At 42.0% G+C, this 20,125-nt stretch overlaps 2 protein-coding genes across 3 annotated transcripts; one reads left to right on the top strand and one right to left on the bottom strand.

Annotated features, from left to right (window-relative positions):
• Positions 1–4,068: 4,068 nt before the first annotated feature.
• Positions 4,069–13,252, bottom strand: rasip1 (Ras interacting protein 1). 2 transcript variants are annotated; one of them, XM_023426445.2, is made up of 16 exons: positions 12,976–13,252; positions 12,112–12,233; positions 11,344–11,795; positions 10,921–11,181; positions 10,591–10,832; positions 10,341–10,505; positions 9,543–9,747; positions 9,135–9,433; positions 8,847–9,008; positions 7,678–7,718; positions 7,220–7,374; positions 6,960–7,072; positions 5,580–5,874; positions 4,940–5,103; positions 4,711–4,852; positions 4,069–4,610 (listed from the first exon to the last, which is right to left on the bottom strand). In XM_023426445.2, the coding sequence occupies exons 2-16, from the start codon at positions 12,231–12,233 to the stop codon at positions 4,432–4,434; spliced, it is 2,997 nt and encodes a 998-aa protein (XP_023282213.1). In that variant the 5' UTR covers positions 12,976–13,252; the 3' UTR covers positions 4,069–4,431. The 2 variants fall into 2 exon arrangements, with proteins under 2 accessions (XP_023282213.1, XP_087035454.1); XM_087179328.1 differs by lacking the exon at positions 12,976–13,252 and adding an exon at positions 12,429–12,536.
• Positions 13,253–15,742: 2,490 nt separating this feature from the next.
• cox6b2 (cytochrome c oxidase subunit 6B2) lies at positions 15,743–17,932 on the top strand. Its single transcript, XM_023426471.2, has 4 exons — positions 15,743–15,851; positions 16,333–16,472; positions 17,159–17,259; positions 17,626–17,932. Exons 2-4 carry the CDS (start codon positions 16,367–16,369, stop codon positions 17,677–17,679), a joined length of 261 nt encoding a protein of 86 aa, XP_023282239.1. The 5' UTR covers positions 15,743–15,851; positions 16,333–16,366; the 3' UTR covers positions 17,680–17,932.
• Positions 17,933–20,125: the final 2,193 nt, after the last annotated feature.

The following is a 20,125-nucleotide window of genomic DNA, read 5'->3' on the forward strand; positions in this document are numbered from 1 at the left end:
TCTTGCATGACAAAGCAAGTCCTGTAACTCGCCACTCGCATCAAATCAGAACACTTTCCCGGGTCAGATCAACATTGTAAAGCTTAATAGAGATACAGTAAGTGCAGAACAATGTGATGAGGGGCAATACATGAGTCTTCATACGTACTTTATGGTGTGGTTGTACAGAAGAAATTGGGGTCAGAATTTGATCCAGAGAACGTGAACTACTCTGCCTCTCGCTCGTACGTTTGGGTCAAAACCTCACATAATGACTTAGTGTGGTTCCTTGGCTTTTCGACCCATCTGAAACAGCTGACACAAGGCAGAAATGTGGGTGTGTGAGTTTTGAAGTAAGGAAGTGAAAGGCACAGACAGACAAGAAGGAGAGGTAGCCTAATGTTTTTTTTTTTTTTTTGGTAACTCCATTAAAAAGAACCCCTGGGAAGTTTGGACGACTGACAGCTGAGGTGGAGTCTGGGGCAGCCAAGCAGGAGGTAGAGTGTTTTCATGTGTTTATGTGTGTGTTTCCCTACACTAATGGGACTTATATATATGGCTGCAGGGCTGTCTCTCAGGCCCTCATTCAGTGTGACGGGGGTTCACTCAGGGGTATAGCAGCGGGCCTTGGGGACGACCTGTGGAACACCCCCCGTTATCCTCCAGGGAGCGATGCTTTTGAGGTGCAGTCCCCCACCGCCCCTCACCTCCAATGTGCCGAATCAGTGGAAGGCAGAAACTCAGAGAGTATCCCTGACACTAATATGGAAAAAAGCCTGTTTGGAGCGAATATAAGGGCAAATATTATTCTTCCTGAGCGTAACCACGGCGAGCACCTCTGACCTGGCAGTGAAAGTGCTGAAACAAAAAGCCCAAAGACTTTTTCTGCTCCATCAAAGGAGAGCTACATAAAATAAACATGGCCATCAGATTACCACGCTGAACACGGGGCCGCGTTAGCCCGCGCCGGCCTCCCTGCCGCCCAACCCCATAGCTCTATGGGAGTTAAGTGTGGGGTCTGCTCAGTCAACACCATGACGCAAAATGGAACAAGCCTCTGACAGAAGCCCCAGGCTGATGGAATAAGGCCCCTACCCACAGGCCCACAGGCCCCCCGGCCCGAGAGAAACATACTGAGCGAGAGCGAGAGACAGGAAAACAGGAGGAAAGAGAAGGAAAGGAGGGAAAAGGTAGATGAGGACATTTTGGGAAAAAAAGAGGAAAAGACCACCAGTCCCATATTGGTGGAATGGGCCCTGTCCCAAATTGAGAAGCACACACATAAATGCACCGCTGCCCTGCACAGCCAGCAGCAGCAGGCCAGGACAGACAGCCGCCAGTGGAGAGAGAGTCGGGGCAGGGCAGGGCAGGGCAAGGCAGGGTACAGCGGTTGGTGGTGGTGGTTGTAGCTGCCAGTGAGACTGTGAGGCTTAGCTGGCTGGTCCCACTAACAGTGGACACCCTCAGCCCAGAGGATCTGACCTCACAGGGGTTCTTTATATCCCTGCGTGTGCCTGTGTGCATTTGTGTGTAGGGGCATGCATGTGCACCAAAAAAAAAAAAAAAAAAGAAAAGAGAAAGAGAAAAGTTTGTTTGTTTATGTGTGCATTTCACATTCGGGTGACGTAACCAGGAGAGAACAGATCTGTCCCTTGAGGAAGACCTAGGTTTCTCTCTTGGCCTTTTAGTCACCTCACTGAGCCTCTGCTGTCCGTTTCATCCATGAGTCTCCCCATCTCCAACCTCACCCACAGTCTGTCGTCTGTCTGCATCTGACTGATTTCCCTCCCGGCACCTCTGACCTTCTCTCCAGTTGTCTCAAACCTCACGCAGATTCCTACACCCCCAGTCTGTCTTTTTGCCTGTCTGTGACCTAACAGAGATTTCCTTGCTCCCTTCTTTCCTTCCTGGCCTTAACACTCGACTTAGCCCGGAGCCATGCACGATGTTTCAATCCAGAGCTGACTCTCTGGTGACTGCGTCTCATACAGCCAGGTTCTTAAATATTTTCACTCTGAGACCCAAAATGAGAAATCTATCTTTGGTTCTTCTGAGCCAGATTCATAAAAGCAATATTGCTCCCTTTGCCCATGTGGGATCAGGATAAAAAAAAAAGAAAAAAGAGACAGGTCCCCACTGTTATAAGAAACCAGATCCCCAGTTTTTTGGTATGATGAATACTCTGGACTTAAACCCTCACACTTTCCCCTCCGATTTCCTGATAAATCATGCCTCACAACCTCCATCAGTGGCCCTACAGTCATCGTACTCTGTCCTTCCCTGACGTACGACTTGAAAAACCTCCTTATACTGCGGGCATTACGGTGACGCAAGGCTAAGTTTAAGTATTGCCAGATAACAAATAGATACTGAGGCCATGCCAGGTTGTAGCTGTTAGTGTTAAGTGTGAGAGCCACAGGCTTTTTCTGGTGCCTGAAAATGACTCCTCCTGTGCAACAACAATGAACACAATCACTGTGGTCCACTGGGCCTCACACCAGCAGCATTGCATTACCGCTCCTGCCTCCCTACTGTTCTCCTTTTCTTTTCATCCTCCTCTCTTTTCTCCTCTGACTCAGCTGTTTTGTAGGAAACTCCATCTCTTTGAAGAAGGGAAGAATCTTTCATTACTCGACAGCAGGGAGAGAGAAGGAGATGATAGGGAGAGAATAACTGCCCCATTGTCTTCACCCCACCCTCCCTCCGTCCACCAGTGATAATTGTGTTGAGCTAATTACAGAGAGCTGCTACAACAGGTGTGGGACTCTGCACCTGGGTAAAGAAGCCTACTTAGTGCGTGTGTGTGAGACAGAGAAAAGGGTTTTGTGTGTGAGTATGACCACGCAGTGCTGGGTGAAAGTGTGTCTGTGTCAGTGATTGAGATCACAGAAAACAGTGTGTGTGTCACATGCTTACTAAACCTTACATGTTACTTAATAGTACTCAGACATTGGTCACTGTGTTGTATCACAGACTACTGTAATATCACACAATCAGCGTGGACCTATACCAGTCTGTGCCCCATCTGTGTTTCATTATAAAGCTACAGACTACATCTGTATGACATTACTGGAAAGTTGAAATTAGCACACAAACACAGTCTCACTCTCACTCATACACCGCATTGAATTTCAAATGAGAGTGATTACAATCACTTAATTGATAAATGTAACCACAGGGAGCCTCTTCTCATGATTCATAATCTATAACCGGTCTTTCTCAATGGCATGTTTTTTGATGTCAGCACAGTAAGAAATTGGGTAGACAGAACCGGAGGCTACAATGATGATGTAAGCAGGGGGTCTCTCATGGGATTTATGTTTTTTTGAGCTTTTTACCGTAAAGGAATTCATCTGAGAAGCTGACCGGAAGAAAGGAAGCCATTTGGCCGGACGCCAAAGGAGGAGCATGTTAACTTGTGTTTGCCGAGACGTCACAGAGCTTCACTCTCAAAACAAAGAAAGCGGTCAACTGACGTCTGGCTGACTAGACAGTGAAATTGACTGGATATTACAAAATTGTGACAGTTCAAGCTAAGCTGTTACTCACTCCAAATAATGATATCACCTGTCTGCTGTCTGTTCACGACAACCCCTTTCTAATTCATGCTTAATCAGATGGACTTTGTTTTTTAAAAGGCCAGGGCATTATACCACATTAATGAAATGGGAAACCCTACCAATCAATCCACTTGAGTGTGTCACATCAACCGAAGGGAAATTAAAATCTCCCCTGCTCTTAAGTCACCAGCTTTGACCTTTACGACAGCATACCTAGGTAAAGGTAACCTTTGTGTGTGGTCGACACAGTCTCATTTGCTTGCTTGAGTCATGACCTTGTGTAAAATGCTACTGTTATTACAGGAAATGAGAATGTGTCTTTGGAACAGATGATAATGTAGTTGTATGATCACCTCCTTAGTCAAGCAATACTACCTGCACACTCATCATTTAATGTCAAAGGGGAATGAGTCCTGCATTGCCACCTTGTGGAACATTTCTTTGGTGTGGAAGCTGAGACAAGTGCCAAGCCCCAGGGGCCCTGCTGTGGGCAACAAACTTGTCAAAGAGTATACGGAAAGTGTAGGTCTTTTAGACTAGAATTCAGAGTTTTATTAAAAACAAGGACTTTAAAAACATACATGGAAGCCAAGTAAAACAGTCACGTAAAGCATAACACTTCGTGGCCCAACAGACATGGGGTTTTACTCCCTGCTTTAAAATAAATCCTATAAAGACATACCAAAGCCAATACATTTCTTACTTGAAAATATCTAAGTGAATAAATGAACTGATATGGAAATGTCATGAAAGAACAACCACCTAAGCACCAAAATGCAGAAAACATGTCCAGTTTGCATTTTTTTCTTTTTATATGGTTTGCAGTTTGCATTTCTGGTGAGATCCTTTTTACTTCTCTGAGACATCCACACGGAGACAAATATGGGCTTCCTCAAAGCCGAGTCCTCTGATTGGCGGGGAGCTCATCCTGGTCGAGTCCCCACAAGAAGGTGCGGAGACGTGTCACTTCCTTTTGGAGCTCAGGGCTTGGGATTGGCTGGGAGAGGTCAAGGCGTGGCGTCTCATTTGGCAGGATAAGAGGGGGATGATCCAGGAAGCTCTCAAAGATGTCTGAAAGAGGAGGGGATTACAAACAATTGACCTGTCAGACAAGTTTTATTATTATATTATTGTTACTATTAGTAGTGCTGGTAATAGTAGTTTGTTTCACCTCCACTCAGCTCTGTGCCTGGTGGAGGGGCCCAGGATGCTGGTGGGGCTCTGGCTGGTCCCAGCTTGTAATGATTGAGCAGGTGGTGCAGCTGGCCAGGGCTTAACAAGACATGGTCCTCCTGTAGACTGGTCCAGGATGACTGGAAGACGAGAGGTTAATGGAGCAAACGTTAGCTGATATTCCAGCAAAGGCCTGAGTTGGCACACTGCATGTGTGGCTGTATTACCTGGATAAGTCGAGTCTTGGGAATGCACAGGAAGTTGACTGTGATTGACAGTTTCTTCATAAATTCAGAGGCAATGTCTCCTAATCCCGCCCCCTGTAGCCAGTCCAGGACTAGGTCCAAGTTTGTTCTGATCTGAACAGCTCTGGACCATGAAAATAGTCCATCTGACAAAAAGGATGTGGAAGGGAACACAAAGAGTCAGTTTTTGAAAAACATGAACAGGAAGAATTCTGTGAAACAAGACAGATCTGTTATCTAGGAGAACACGTCTATCATCTTATCACTTCAGTCTATATGAAGATGCGACTCCGAGGAACTCTGACCTTCAAAGTGAGACTCTACAACTTTGAAAGAAAAAAAATAACACAATCTTCTTTTTACAAATGAAAACTTAAACTCAAACAATAAAAACGACCTCTGTTCAATTCAATAGATGCAGGTGTTTTGCCACTACAGCCATATTTGGTTTGGTATGACCTTAGCAAACTTTGATAGATATTGCTGTGTAACTGGCATTACTAATTTCAAGTCCCTGTTTCTGTTACACTACATTTTAGCATTACCATTATCTCATAATCATCCCCTGTGGTCACAGTGGTCAGAAAAAGTGACACAGTGACTGTGAGCCTTGTCCTCTAACCTCTCTCCAGCAGAGTGTTGAGCAGGGAGGTGTTGGTGAAGAAGAAGAGGTAGCCAAAGGTTTGGGAGGTAAGAGGCGGGGACAGACACGCTTCCCGCGACAGCATGAGGGAACAGCGATACACTTCCACCAGCCCGGCAACCTTGGGCGGTAAAGCAGACACGTCGTCCACCTCCCCGTCATCTCCTCCTTTTTCTTCTCTCTCTCCACCACCAGCTCCATCCTTCTCTTTCTCTTTCTCCTCACTGGAGAATGGGTTGGTGTCCAGGAGAGCCGGAAGTAGTGAGTACAGGGTCTTTGTGGACAGACGGGACAGAAACGTGAGTTATTTCATTTAAAAAAACTAAACAAAAACAAAACATACACTGTATATTGCTGGAATGATGGTTTGGGAGGAGTCAGATTAAGATGGGATGGATGGGAGTTAGGAGTGTTGGCTCGTAGGTTTTCTAGGGATGGCGATGTCAATTTGTCTGTGGCCCGATTCCACCATTTTGGGCCAGAATTAAATATTTCAACAAATATTATTTAGGCTGCCATGAAATTTTCTGCAGAAATTTATGTTCTCCAGAGAATAAATCCTACTCACGTTGGTGATCCTCTGTCTCTTCGTCTAGCACCACCATGAGGTCGACATTTTGTACTTAAGATTGAAATATCTCGATAACTGCTGGATGGATTTCCATTAAAATACATGTCCACGTGTCCATTTAATGATAAATTGCAACAACTTTGCTGACCTCTTAACTTTTTTTTTCCAGTGGCACCATCAAGGCAAAATACCTGTGACACTAATGCCCTCCCACCAGCCTCAGCTGTACAGTGCGTAGTGGTAATTAGCAAATGTTACGATGTTAACGCGCGTAAGGTGGTGGACAGGAACATTATACATGTATGCAAAGCATTACATATCAGCTTGTTAGCATTGTCACTGTGAACATATTGGCCTCTAGCATGACTGTAGACAAGTCCCAAATCCATACTACACGCTCATTCTGAATACAGTCAATTTCTGAGTGTGCTGTTGATGCACACTATTCTTCCACAATGCAAAGCGAAAAGGAAATGGAGGACATGCCCACAGCTGGAAAAAGTTAAAATAAATTATGGGTGGTGGTGAGACAGCTCCAGAGAGATCTTGGTAAACAACAAAAATAAGTGTTAAGTCTATGTCAAAGTTATTTTGCTGTCTCTTTGTGAAGTTGAAGTGGTAGAGGCTTTCCAGAATCGCAGCTTGGTCAGAATCACACGTACGGTATCATTGCAGTGCATTGAGTTTTTCTGTATGCTACTTGCTCGCACAGTATACAGTGACAATTAGTGTACTGTATAGAATTATCATTTCATATGACTTTGGGCTTTTGTTTTGTCTTGTTATACCTTGGTGAGGTGATACACACACTGCTGGAAAGTGTGCATAATGACGTCATCCAGCTGTGCCAGAGCTTCTGAGCAGGTGTCCATGTCAGCTGTCAAAACTGGGTCCCCAGGGGCTTTAAATAAAATGATCATTAAGATAATCATTAGAATGAATATGGTTGGGTCTGCTTTAATTTCAATGTCCAACATTACAACGTAATGAGTTCTCTGGTTAATTAATTAAACCGTCATGGCTTTTATTGTTTTCAAATCACCCTCACCTTCAAACTCCCACTCTTTCTCCATGGTTTCAACCTTGACTTGGAAGAAGTTAAGGAGCTCTGTGGCATTTGACATCCAGAACATCAGGGGTCGAAGGTCAGATGACAGTTTCTGAACATTCGGTGTGGTTATCTCACCCTCTTGCTCTGTGGAGCTGGACATAACGTTTATGTAGCGTCAGTGTTATGTTAGCTGTAAAATGATTGTGAACATTCTCCTGTCAGTGTTTTGTTTGTGCTTTAAAAGAGAGACACACCATACTGTGAATAAAAATAGACTAAGTTATTATTACTCAACAGTGTTTGAGCCATTTTTCAACATCACATTGTTACAATGCTTTCATCATACCACAAAAATTTACCAGAGACATAACATTACAAGCACAAATGTATCATGAATCACTCAGCAGGAGATCTCTAAACAGAGGAAACATGACGTAGAACAAAAATGCTCTTACTTTTGCGTGGGATGCTTATCCCCAAATTCCTTAATGTTATCCTGTAAAGAGAGTTGGAGACAGAAAAGAGGAGAGACATTTCGGCTTAGTGTGGGGGTGGAGGGGGGAGCAGAGTCTAGCCCTGCAGCCAGGACAATTACAGCACATTTTCCAGCAGGAGGGAAGTGACATCAGCTCATCCTCGCTCATGTCCACAACCTAGCAGGCCACAGTGAAGGGCATATGTCTGTCTGCTGGTTTTTCTGTCTGACTGAATGTGGCAATCTCAGTCTGCCTACCTGATGTTTTCCTGCCAAGCTTGTTTAAGTCTGGTCATGGCCATGCAATACTGTCCCAAAAAGGTCCACAGATGACTTGTTCTATACATGAATTAGTCTTGGACCTCTGAGATATTTTATCAATTTATTTAATATATCATAATAAATATCATATTTTATGTGCTGAGCTGTTGATTTTTAGCCATGCTAGTAGCATGGCTCTTTGGATGGCTAAAGGCTGTCTGTTCATTCGTCCAAGACTTTGGTCAAGAGTGAAATATCTCAAAAACTATTGAATGGATCGCTATGAAATTTGGTACAGATATTCATTGTTCCCAGAAAATGAGTCCAACTGACTTTGGTGATCCCCTGACATTTCCTCTACCGCCACCAGCAGGTTGACAGTTTTGGTTTTTGGTGATATATCTCCACAAGTATTGGATGGATTGCCATGAAATATAGTACAGACATTTATATCCTCCTCAGGCTGAACTGGAACGGCTTTTCTAATTAGCAAATGTAGCTTAGTTACACATTAAAATCAGCATGCTATCACATTAAGCTAAGATTAGCGATGTGAACATTATGCCTGCTCAACAGCATGCTGGCATTGTCTTTTTCCATGCAGAATGCTGATGTTAGCTTTTAGTTCAAAGCACCGCTGTGCTTGAGGAGTAAATAAATGCTGTTAGCATGGCTGTAGACTTAGTATTGTTTAAAGATGTTTGTTTTTAATAAAGGCATAAAAATGTTTTATTACAGAGCTAACAGTAAAGAGATGACAGGAAATGAGAGAGAGGGAGCAGAGATGACGTACAACAGAAGTCTATGGCTAGATTTATTACGCCTCATGGTTGGCCGCCAATATATAATTTTTCAAAGTTTTATATATTGAGCTTTTTTTGTACTTACCCAGACAATTTCTTTAATTAGATTGGCTGATTTGAGTAATAGGTGTGGTGTGAGAGCAGGGTCCAAGTGTTTAGAGGCGTGATCTATCATGATTGACAGGAGATAAGCTGGAGCTAAAGGCCCCCCACCGGAGTCTGGAGAGGAGTTTTTGGAGATGATCTCCTAGAAGAAAAGTGAAGGATAAAGATAACATATGGTGTCAAGGCCGTTTTTTTCAGTGACACTACATAACACAGTTATTATGATTTATTCATTTGTTTATACAAGTAAATTTTCTACTAGTCTTACCTGTAACAAGGAATCTGCATGGCGGGGATGGAATTTCAAAACTGCTTCAGTTGATCCCAGGTACTGCCTCAGAGCTTCCTGTCTGTCCACCAGCCCTGAGGGACAGCAGGTAGTGGAGACATCAGCTTGCCATGGCAGGGTCAGTGCCAGCGGTGGAGCTGGGGTGACACGGGGGTCTCGGTACAGGAAAAGGAAGTGGTTCCCAACACCAATCACATCCCCAGGCTTTAGGACAGTCTCCCTGTAAAGGGCCACTCCGTTGTGTGTGACTGCACCTCCCCTGAAGGGCCGCATCAGAGCTGGGATGAAAGGAGATTAGTTCAAGATAGAATATATCAAACACTGCAATAATGATCTTCATTTTAAGTTGCATAAAGATTACAGAAGCATAGAACACGTTGTTCGTACCTTGTCCGTTGGGCGTGTCGGGAACAGCTGAGTCTCTCCTCACCAATAAATGTCTAGCCAAAAGGTCAGGAGCAGAGAGGAACGTGTCCACCTTCAGAGGCCTCTTCCCCTTCTTCTCCCTCTCTCTATCCTTCTCTCTCTCTCTCATTGTGGGCTTTCTTCCAAACACATGCGTATGTCCCGCCATGATGTACAAAACAAAATCCTAAACAAAACACACAGTGTAGAGTAGCAGAAAGTCAGGGAGGTCTGTTATCTTTTAAGTGGTATGGTTTATATCAATCTTCCATCAGATGTTAAGTTGAGCAGAGGTCGGTCGATAAGGTATGAAGTGTGTCACAGTTTGCTACAATGGAGACCTGTGTGAGGTCATTGTGTGAGATGGAGTGATGCACACAGACGGGTTTTGTGCTTTCGATAGAGAATTTGTTGTGGCATTGTGCTGCTCTGAAGCTGTTTTGTGCTGGATGCTGAATGGGAGAGACTTGTAGAAGGATGGAAACCCCGATGGTATGTGGCGATTACAGACATGCAGGTATGATGTCAAGTTCAGGGTGTGTGCACATGTGTAGCCCTGCATAAATCCTCTGTATAAATCTTCCACAACATGCCTGTGAGTTTGCAGCATATGAGCACATTAGAGTGTTCACACCTTGCTGTAGGGCATGTGTGCACAACAACTTGTGTGTGTTTGTGTGTGTCAGTGTGTGTTCATGTGTTTACATAGCATACGTGTGTGTGGGTGTTGTTTGTGAGCATCTGTGTGTGTCCGTGATATCATCTGTCAACATGTCTTGCCTTGCTCTGATCGTAACCCTGAAGCAACAGGAAGTAGGGTCGATCTGTGGGTGGAAGGATCAAACTTTGTGACATCACTTCCAGGTCGCAGCTGGAGTAATCCCTCTCATCCTCTGTTGGCTGGTTCGTCCATCCAACCTTTGCTTCAGCTTTTGACGCCCTAATCTGAAATAGCAGGTCAAGACATGATGATTAGAAGGGAAAAAAGGACTGTTAATGCTGTTCTTCCTCACCACATCATCTCCTTTACCTCTCCTGGCTGCGGGCTGATCATGCTCACAATGTTCTTTCTGTCCTGCACTCCTCCATTATTATTAGGCCGGTTGCCAGAACCACGTGGGTCATTGCTGACGTGGTTGCCTTGACGACGTCGAAGGCTGAGGTTCATGTCGCTGATGCTCCTCCTGAGTTCTGTGTTCCTTCCACGGTGACCACGCTCGCTCTCCTCTGGTCCGCCCCCTGATGACATCCTGCTCCGCCGCCAGCGCACACCTGTTGCCCAGGCAGACAATCAGTGCATCTGTCACTTTGACACTGTGTCTTCATAAACTGCAAAATAGAGTCTGAGTCTTACACATACCTTGGTAGCTCTCTCCCTCCCTCTCCCGCTCCCTTTCTCTCTCTCTCTCCTCTCTCTCATAGTCTTCCTTCCTTTGGATTTCAAAGCGCCGCTCAAACCCGTCCTTAGGCCTCCACATGTCCACTAACAACAAGGGACATTCCCATGGGGCAACACCTCTCCGGCACTCTGTCTCCCACTTGATAGCTCCATCTGGCCGCTGGATGGGCTTTCCAATGACATCACACAACAGGAAGTCCTCTGGGCTGTGTTTCTGGAGGACTAGAAGGTAATGAAGGAAGGGAAGAAGAGGGGAGGGGTAATTATTTTTCCATAACACTGCTGTTTATGTTTATATTAAGTCATTCCCAATTGGTTAAAAAAATTTGAGCAAATAATTCTACAGCAGAGGTCCAAATGAGAGAAAATTTCCCCCTCTCATACCTGCGTCATCTGTTTCCTCTCTCTCTCTCTCAGTGTAGCGAGTGATGACCTGGGCGATGAGCTGCCTGGCTGTAGAGTGGATGTTGGCCAGCAGGGAGCGATAGTTGGCTCCACTGGACAGGGCATCTCCATAGATCTTAATCAGGCCTGGGGCAGAGGAAGAGGCAGGGGGCAAGTAGTGGTGGGAGGAGGGGGTAGCTGAATGAGCCCAAACCTCTCTCTCCCTCTCCCCCACCGCCCGGTCCCGGTCGCTGTTGGAGCGCCCCCGCAGAAATAGATGGGAAAGGCGCTTTGTTCGAGACTGGGGCCCAGCAGGCCGTGGCCTGAGGAAGGCTGGGGAGGGAGATGGGGATGGGGTAGGGGAAGCCAGCGAGGGGGTGGAGTTAGAAAGGGAAGAGGAAGGAGCAGAGGGGGCCTCGTGTAGGGAGGCTGCGTCAGAGCTGGTGGTCGACCTGGTAACAACAGAGGAGGGGAAGACAGATGGAGGAGAGAGGAAGGAGAAAGGAAGGGACCAGTCAGCTGTGAATTATGACTGACAAACAACAAGGACTAAAATAAAACAAGGAAAGGTTACAAGGTTTAAAGGATCTTAATGACAGTGGAAGTAAGATAAGATGACATCAATACACAAACTGTTCATTCAACAATACTTATCAGGAACTGAACTCTAACTAAACAATAAGTGGCATGAGAGTTGCTTAACCTGAGACAGAATATTCTTGATATAGAAGCAAAACAGGAATAAAAATGTGAGAACTTCAGACTAACTTGACAGAGATAGCGCTGGGCCAGCGACCTCCGAGCTTGGCAAAGTGTTTCCTGGGCGAGTTGATCCACAGACCCACTGGGAAATGGAGCTTTCTGAAGCGAGGACTGCCAGACCCCTCCATCTGACAGAAAGAAAATAAGGTTGAAATTTGGCTTTTCAATTCAATTATATTTAGTATGTCAACACACTGTAAATGTCATGTTTCCTCCAATCTGCCTCCCCACTGTAGTGAGGAATGTGTTGCAGTAATGCCAGGATTGAAACAATATAACAATAGAATGATGTCACCTTCAAAACAGATCAACAGGATACCTACAGCAGGTTGTCAACATGGTGAAAACGGACAAAAAAATGAACCCAAACCCCCCCAATCAGCCCTCTGAAAATCATAGCGTGTAATGCCCATTCTCAAACAGGAAGCATGTTTTGTGGGACTCAAGTCCAGCTGTCGTAGTGACAGGGAAAAACCCACTACAAAGGTCACTGCCTGTCCATTTCTCAGTGTAACTTCTATGTAAATAAACCACCAAAATCTGATAATCACGCTTGGTTTTTTCTCCTAAACAGGTGGAATTTGGATCTAAAGATAATCATTGTACTCCATTGGAAAACTATCAAAGTTTCTTCTTCTGCGCTTTTTCAAGCATAATCTCTGACAAGACTGAAAATCTTGTCATATCTCGACATGTGTGTCCACAGCTAAAAAATCTGTTGTTGTCATTCTAGACAGAAAAAGACTGAGGTTTTGAATAATCATCCTGTCCTCGATATTGTGGTGGAATGTTTTGAAAAAACATCATATCAAAATGAAACAAGAAAAAAAATCAAGTGTTTTTAGAATATTAGAATATGAATAAACTTACCCACAAATACTTCTGATCCTTCTATAGTGTGTTATGATTATCCTTTGCCAGCTGAATGCTAACACGCAGCTCAAAGTAATCTAACAACCTTATATGTTTCCTTCTCCTCACAACAAAATTCCATTTTTCAAAGGCCTAAACCTTTCACACATCTACATACACATGTCTAATTTTAATCATCCATTTTTCTGAACTGAAATACCCTTTTCTTTAGTTTTTCTCTCTAACTGGACAAGCTCTGCTCCCTCTCTCCCCCTGGCTCTCAGCCTCTCTGGGTCTATAGATAGAGAAACAGGCCCATTGTTCTAAGTGACAGAATTTCCTTCCTTTGCAGTGGACAACACCTATATCCTGACTGAGTGAGAGAGAGAGAGTGAGAGAGAGAGAGAGAGAGAGATTGGTAGAAAGCAAGAGAAGGGTGAATTTACACACACATATGGGACCTTGTTGGGAATATTATATACGATGTTGTACACCACAAAGCTATCTGTCTATTTTTGGTCTGTGTGTACAAACGGAAATGTGGTGTCACCCTTTAATTCTAATAGATTTTAATTACATCAATCTAAGCACCGGGACAGGTTCGCATTTAAATCCTGTACTATGTTGTTGTTGTGATTTCATGATCATGCTGCATCACACAACACAGAGAAAATGACCCAGTTTGTAGTTTTTGCTGGAAAGAGGATGAAGGAAATGCACACAGTGAGACAGGAAACTAGAGGGAGCAAGAGAGACACCTGTGATCTTTGACCTGGTCTACAACAGGAAAATGGTGATGGAAAGAGAAAGGAGACTATCACTGTGTCCCAGTTAAGGGGCTCAATCCTCTGAAGTCCACATTGCTAGACTGAATACGTAATAACTCACAAATAGGTTTGTTCCATTTCAAAGGCTCCTTCACTTTTTGTGTGTCCGTACTGAAAGAGATGAGAACAGCGTACTTCCATTTAAATGTGGACAATATGAACAGTAACTGTAACAGTAACTGCCAATCATATTTCTAAGCAATAGACTGACTGATAGATCTAGCAAAACTAATAAAATACTGTTGTATGACTATTTAACGAGTGTGGTCACTTCAAAAGGCAAATACAGACTGTAAACCTACTGTGTTATGTTGTTAAACATTTAAAAAAAAAAGTTTAATCAAAGGGATTTAAAAGTAACATGCTACTATAAACATTACAGTTCAAGTTGTTATATCATAAAAATGGTATTTTTCTGTATCCTGACGGGCAGCGACCTTGACTTGAATCAAGAATCTCATGACTTTAAATGGCAATTGACAAGTTAAGAAAGACTTGCATTTTGACTTTGACACTAACAATGATTTGTGACTGAAATACCCATGCCAAGCACAGAGATTAAAATTTAAATTGTTATTATGTGGGCTATTTAAAAATGGTGTCTGTGTTTGTCATGGCAAACAGAAGCAGAATATTTGGCCATATTTGGCAAAAAAAATATGAGTGTGGAACACATTAAGAATACAGATGGACGTCAGAGTTAGGGATCATGTCAGTTTGAAATGTTGCAATGCATAGTTGGTATTTTTTTAAACCAACACAAATTCAAGCTGACCACAGCTGCAGTCCTCTGAGGAAAAGAGGAAACATAACTAAACTTGAATTTTACCAGCCACCGTTCAAGCCTAGAAGCTTATTTGATACTAAAAGGAGGAGTATTGCTTTAAGTTGATCTTTACTTGTAATCGGATAGTCCAGTAGTCAGTGAGATGAGAGTCTTTGTATCCAAGATTAGGCAACCTAATGTTATTTATCAAAATCAATAACTTCATATGTGTTAGATGTAAGTCTTTCTAACCCAAATACAAACCCTAACCCAATACAGCAATTGATCTATTTTGCCTCTTTTGCACTAGATTTTAAAGCAGAACTGATCTCGCAGTTACAGGTGCCTTCAATGGGACACCTTTTCTGTGCAATGCTACATTTACTCTCCATGACATCCACAATATGGTGGTTGCTAAGCAACCAAATATCATCTAATGAGAGATGTGAATTTCTTCTCTCAGAAAGCTGTAATTCTTGTTCCCAACAATTACTATTTTCTACTAAACTATTTTCTGACATTTTATACATTAAAAATAATATTCACACTTATTGATAATGAAACGAACTGTTGGTTGAAGACTTACCGTTCTCCTTTGATGGAATAATACGACCTTGCCCGAGATGTGTCTTAATTACAAATTTTAAAAAATCAAAGCAATTTGATAAAACAAAACTTTACAATAAATGATTGCAATACAAACTAAAACAATTTACGTCTTAAAAATAGAGTTTCACAAGTAACAAATGTGTGATTAACCAATGTGGACAGAAATTATGAGTAAGTATATCTGGGGCTTTTCTTACAAGATATTTGCTTTTACTGTGATTATTTGACTTCTGCCATTACAACTACCATTTTGACACAAATACATGATTACAAGAGAAGATAGGCAAGTGATAATTATTACAGGTTTTAAAACTCAACAAAACTCAGTAGAAATGTTTTTTTGAACATGAAAACTGAACTTGAGTACAGGGAGAAAAAACTTTATAACAGTTTATGTTTTACTGTCTAAATATGATGCTGAGAAGAAGGAACTGATACTCAACCTTTGAGATATAATGATAGCGTTTTCAGTTTCATCATCTTAGGAGAACAAATTTTCTTTTTCATTTTAATTTTCTTTCATTTATTTACCATTATTATTAGCTAAATGCTAGTTAGGAGAAGAAGTAGAAGCAGCAGAAGAAGAAGAAGAAGAGAAGGGGGAGGAGCATCCCCCCGATATCCCAGCATCCTGTGCGCGTTGACGAAGAAGGACATCTCTCTGAAGAGGACACAGCAAGAAGCGTCCCAAGGTTAGCTGTCGGCAACTGATATTTGGTGTTATTTTTTTCTGCACGACCTTCAACTTCTTCAACTTTATTTGACAGGCTTTCTCGTGTTTTAATCTACCAAAACTGTTGGAACAACTAGGCGTTTTCAAGCGTGTTAGTTATCGATCAAGTGTAGATACGTGTTAGCTAGTGAGCTAACATGCTAACGGGTAATCAAAGCTAACACTGTGGTTGTAACGCGGTTCTATTCTTTGTTTCTGTCAGCACAAATTTATACTTACGGCTGATAACAATTAAAGATTCAGGAGCGTAAAACAAGCGTAAAACATCGTATCACAAAGCTAATGTTAACATTTGATTATGACGCTATATGTAGCTTAGCCGGATGACGTCGAGCCTTGTGTGTTTGTGTGTTGAGGTTAAACTGATCGCTGCCTTCATCTGACATTTGTATAAACCTATTGGCAGCTATAAATTAATCCACCCTATGCCCTTTTCCCAGAATCGTTCGGACGTGTATCTGTAGCTGATTAAAAATGGCTGAGACTATTGATGAGAAGCTGAAGAACTACAGGACGGCTCCCTTTGACGCCCGATTCCCCAACACCAACCAGACCCGCAACTGTTACCAGAATTACCTGGGTTGGGACAATCAAGACTTTTAATTAAACTAATCACACAACGTATAAAAGGACATTGTATACATCTTAACATATAGTGTTTTCTTAACCCAACCATCAGATTTACATTGTGCACCATACCAAAGATGGCTGACAGTTAACACGGGCTTACAAATCTGTCATCATTCATTCACATGAAAAAGCTTTTAGGATATGATCTCTGCACAACATTAGTAGTATTAAATTGCAAATTGTTGACAAATTCCTCTTGCAACCTGCAACTAATGATTATTACTGCTGATTAATATGCTAATTACATTCTTGATTGAAAACTGATTAATCCATTGGTCATAAAAAACAAAACAAAAACACAAAACAGCACAATGTAATTTGCTCTTTTTTGAATGTTGCAATAGAAATGTTGGCCAATTTCCTTGTGATAATTAAACAAATGATAATGGTAATAGTTCAAAGTATTATGATGAAGCTAGCTAACTGCCTCACAACTTCCTAACAGGGGTATGATTAATCACTTAGCACTTCACATTTAGACAATTAGGATAAGCTCTGTGTTACACTTTTTCTGTCCAGACTTGGATGTTGTCATGCTGCTATTCTTAGATATTTGTAGCTTTGTTTTGCAGTGTTATTGGTGTGAATGTTGTATAATTGACATCTTGAGCCCTTTTTGTTATTTTTATGTTCCAGACTACCACAGGTGCAACAAGGCCCTGACAGCCAAAGACCAGGATCTGACTCCCTGTCAGTGGTACATGAGGGTTTATAAGAGCCTGTGTCCCATGAGCTGGGTAAGTTAGAGGGCTTCAGCTCTGATAGTTCACTCTTAACATATGTTCACGTGTCCTTTGGGGAATATACCACAATGGTCGTTTGGAAGTGAATATAGTCGGTGCTCGTTAGCCAAGGCTAGCGTATGTAGCCCAGACAGTCTTGATACTTTACTGCTTCTTGCCATTTTGTACTTTGTTTTCTTTTGCTTCCTTCATTTTTAATGTTGAGGCATCAAGTGCCACTTATTTTTGTTCCGTGGCTGTCAATAATTTAACTTTAGGTAGTGTTTGAGGTTCTGAGACCTACATTAAATTAAAAGAAAGGAATGGCAGATAAACACATTCACAGAATATATGGCTGATATTTTGCTCTGTCTCTTGCAGGTTGCGAAATGGGATGAGCAGATCGAAAATGGATCTTTCGCAGGCAGGATCTGAAATCTCCAACCGTTATGGCTCAGGACAGTCAATTGTTACTTACACCTTTACCTCTGTACTGTAGTGGACCTTAAAACATACATGAATTCCTTACAGCTATCGCATCTTCGTCATCACTAATGTTACTTAAACTTTAAACCTAAATTATAAACACGCACAAGTTTTTACGCTGCATGTCATGGTCTGAAGTTTGTTTCCAATCTTTACTCTTCGGCAGTGTTTAATCAATAAATTTAATGCAGATTTAATTAAAGGGGCGTTGTTTATTACTTAAGCTTTAATGTTGTGTTGTACTTAATTGAACTCTGGGGTATTTCTCTAAGCTGGGCATGGATAATGTTTTCCTTAAATCAGCAACTTAATTTACAAAACAGGCCTAGTTGCCTCTCACTGGATTTGATATTGTTAAGTACTGTACCTATTTAGGGGTAGATGAAATGGAAATGTTTTCTTCTCTGGTAGTTAATCGCAACCATATTTAAGGCAGGGCAAGGTAACACTATGAATTAAGTTTATCTGACAACTGACACTCGGATTGTCCAATAAATACTTCATTCACACACACACACACACACACACACACACACACTATACTATACAGCGCGTTCCAAATTATTATGCAAATGTTATTTTTCTCAGATTTTCCTAAATAGTCGATGCAAATGATAGTCAGTATAATTTTCAAGTCATCAACCGTTAGAGTATAATTAAAATTTTATTGAACAAACCTCCCAATGATAACAGTATTTTTTTCAAAAATAAAGTCAAAATGCACTGTTCCAAATTATTATGCACAATAGAGTTTCAAAACATTTTTATAGGTTGTAAAGAACCAAAAATGGTAATTTGTTGACTTTGCAGCATTAGGTCATATTTACTGAAATCAAAAGCTATTAAAATCAAAAACATCTTAACAGGCCAAGTTACATGTTAACATAGGACCCCTTCTTTGATATCACCTTCACAATTCTTGCATCCATTGAACTTGTGAGTTTTTGGAGAGTTTCTGCTTGAATTTCTTTGCAGGATCAGAATAACCTCCCAGAGCTTCTGTTTTCATGTGAACTGCTTCCCACCCTCACAGATCTTTTGCTTGAGGATGCTCCAAAGGTTCTCAATAGGGTTGAGGTCAGGGGAAGATGGAGGCCACACCATGAGTTTCTCTCCTTTTATGCCCATAGCAGCCAATGACACAGAGGTATTCTTTGCAGCATGAGATGGTGCATCGTCATGCATGTAGATGATTGTCAGAAACTCTACATACTTTGCCGAGGTCATTTTCACACCTTCAGGGACCCTAAAGAGGCCCACCAGCTCTCTCCCAATGATTCCAGCCCAAAACATGACTCCGCCACCTCCTTGCTGACATCGCAGCCTTGTTGACATGGTGGCCATCCACTACTCCATCCATCTGGACCATCCAGGGTTGCACGGCACTCATCAGTAAACAAGACTTTGAAAATTAGTCTTCATGTATTTCTGAGCCCACTGCAACCGTTTCTGCTTGTGAGCGTTGTTTAGAGGTGGCCGAATAGCAGGTTCATGCACAACTGCAAATCTCTGGAGGATCCTACACCTTGAGGTTCGCGGGACTCCAGAGGCACAAGCAGCTTCAAATACCTGTTTGCTGCTTTGTAATGGCATTTTAGCAGCTGCTCTCTTAATCCGATGAATTTGTCTGGCAGAAACCTTCCTCATTATGCCTTTATCTGCACGAACCCGTCTGTGCTCTGAATCAGCCACAAATCTCTTTACAGTACGACGATCACGCTTAAGTTTTTGTTATATATCTAATGTTTTCATACTTTGTCCAAGGTATTGCACTATTTGACGCTTTTCGGCAGCAGAGATCCCTTTTCTTTCCCATAGTGCTTGAAACCTGTGGCCTGCTTAATAATGTGGAACGTCCTTCTTAAGTAGTTTTCCTTTGATTGTTCTCACCTGGCAAACTAATTATCGCTGGTGTCTGAGATTGATTTCAATGATCCAAAGAGCCCTGAGACACAATACTATCCATGAGTTTAATTGAAAAACAAAAAATTAAATGTTTATGACACTTAAATCCAATTTGCATAATAATTTGGAATGCGGTGTATATATATGTATGTGTGTGTATATATGTATGTGTATATATATATATATATATATATATATATATATAATGTATAAGTACAGTCAAGCTATACGGTCTCATCTCTTTCATTTACTAACAACAAGAAACATTTTAAAAACTGGAAAATCTAATAGACTTCTGTTAATGGCAGCTTTATTGATTTTGTGTCATAATCGATTGTACTATAATTTGGGCTGGAAATCTTTCTGTATGTATCTTTCTGTAATGAACAGGTATTATGTCACTGGGTATATGGAGGTCCAATGGAAATCCTGAAAAATCACAGTGATGTATTACCTTAATAACATTCTCAATAGTAACCCAATTTTTCAT

Source organism: Seriola lalandi, unplaced genomic scaffold, assembly GCF_002814215.2.
Source record: "Seriola lalandi dorsalis isolate HSWRI2012SDOR001 ecotype SW California unplaced genomic scaffold, Sedor1 jcf7180002054825, whole genome shotgun sequence".
In the NCBI taxonomy this organism is placed as follows: domain Eukaryota; kingdom Metazoa; phylum Chordata; class Actinopteri; order Carangiformes; family Carangidae; genus Seriola; species Seriola lalandi.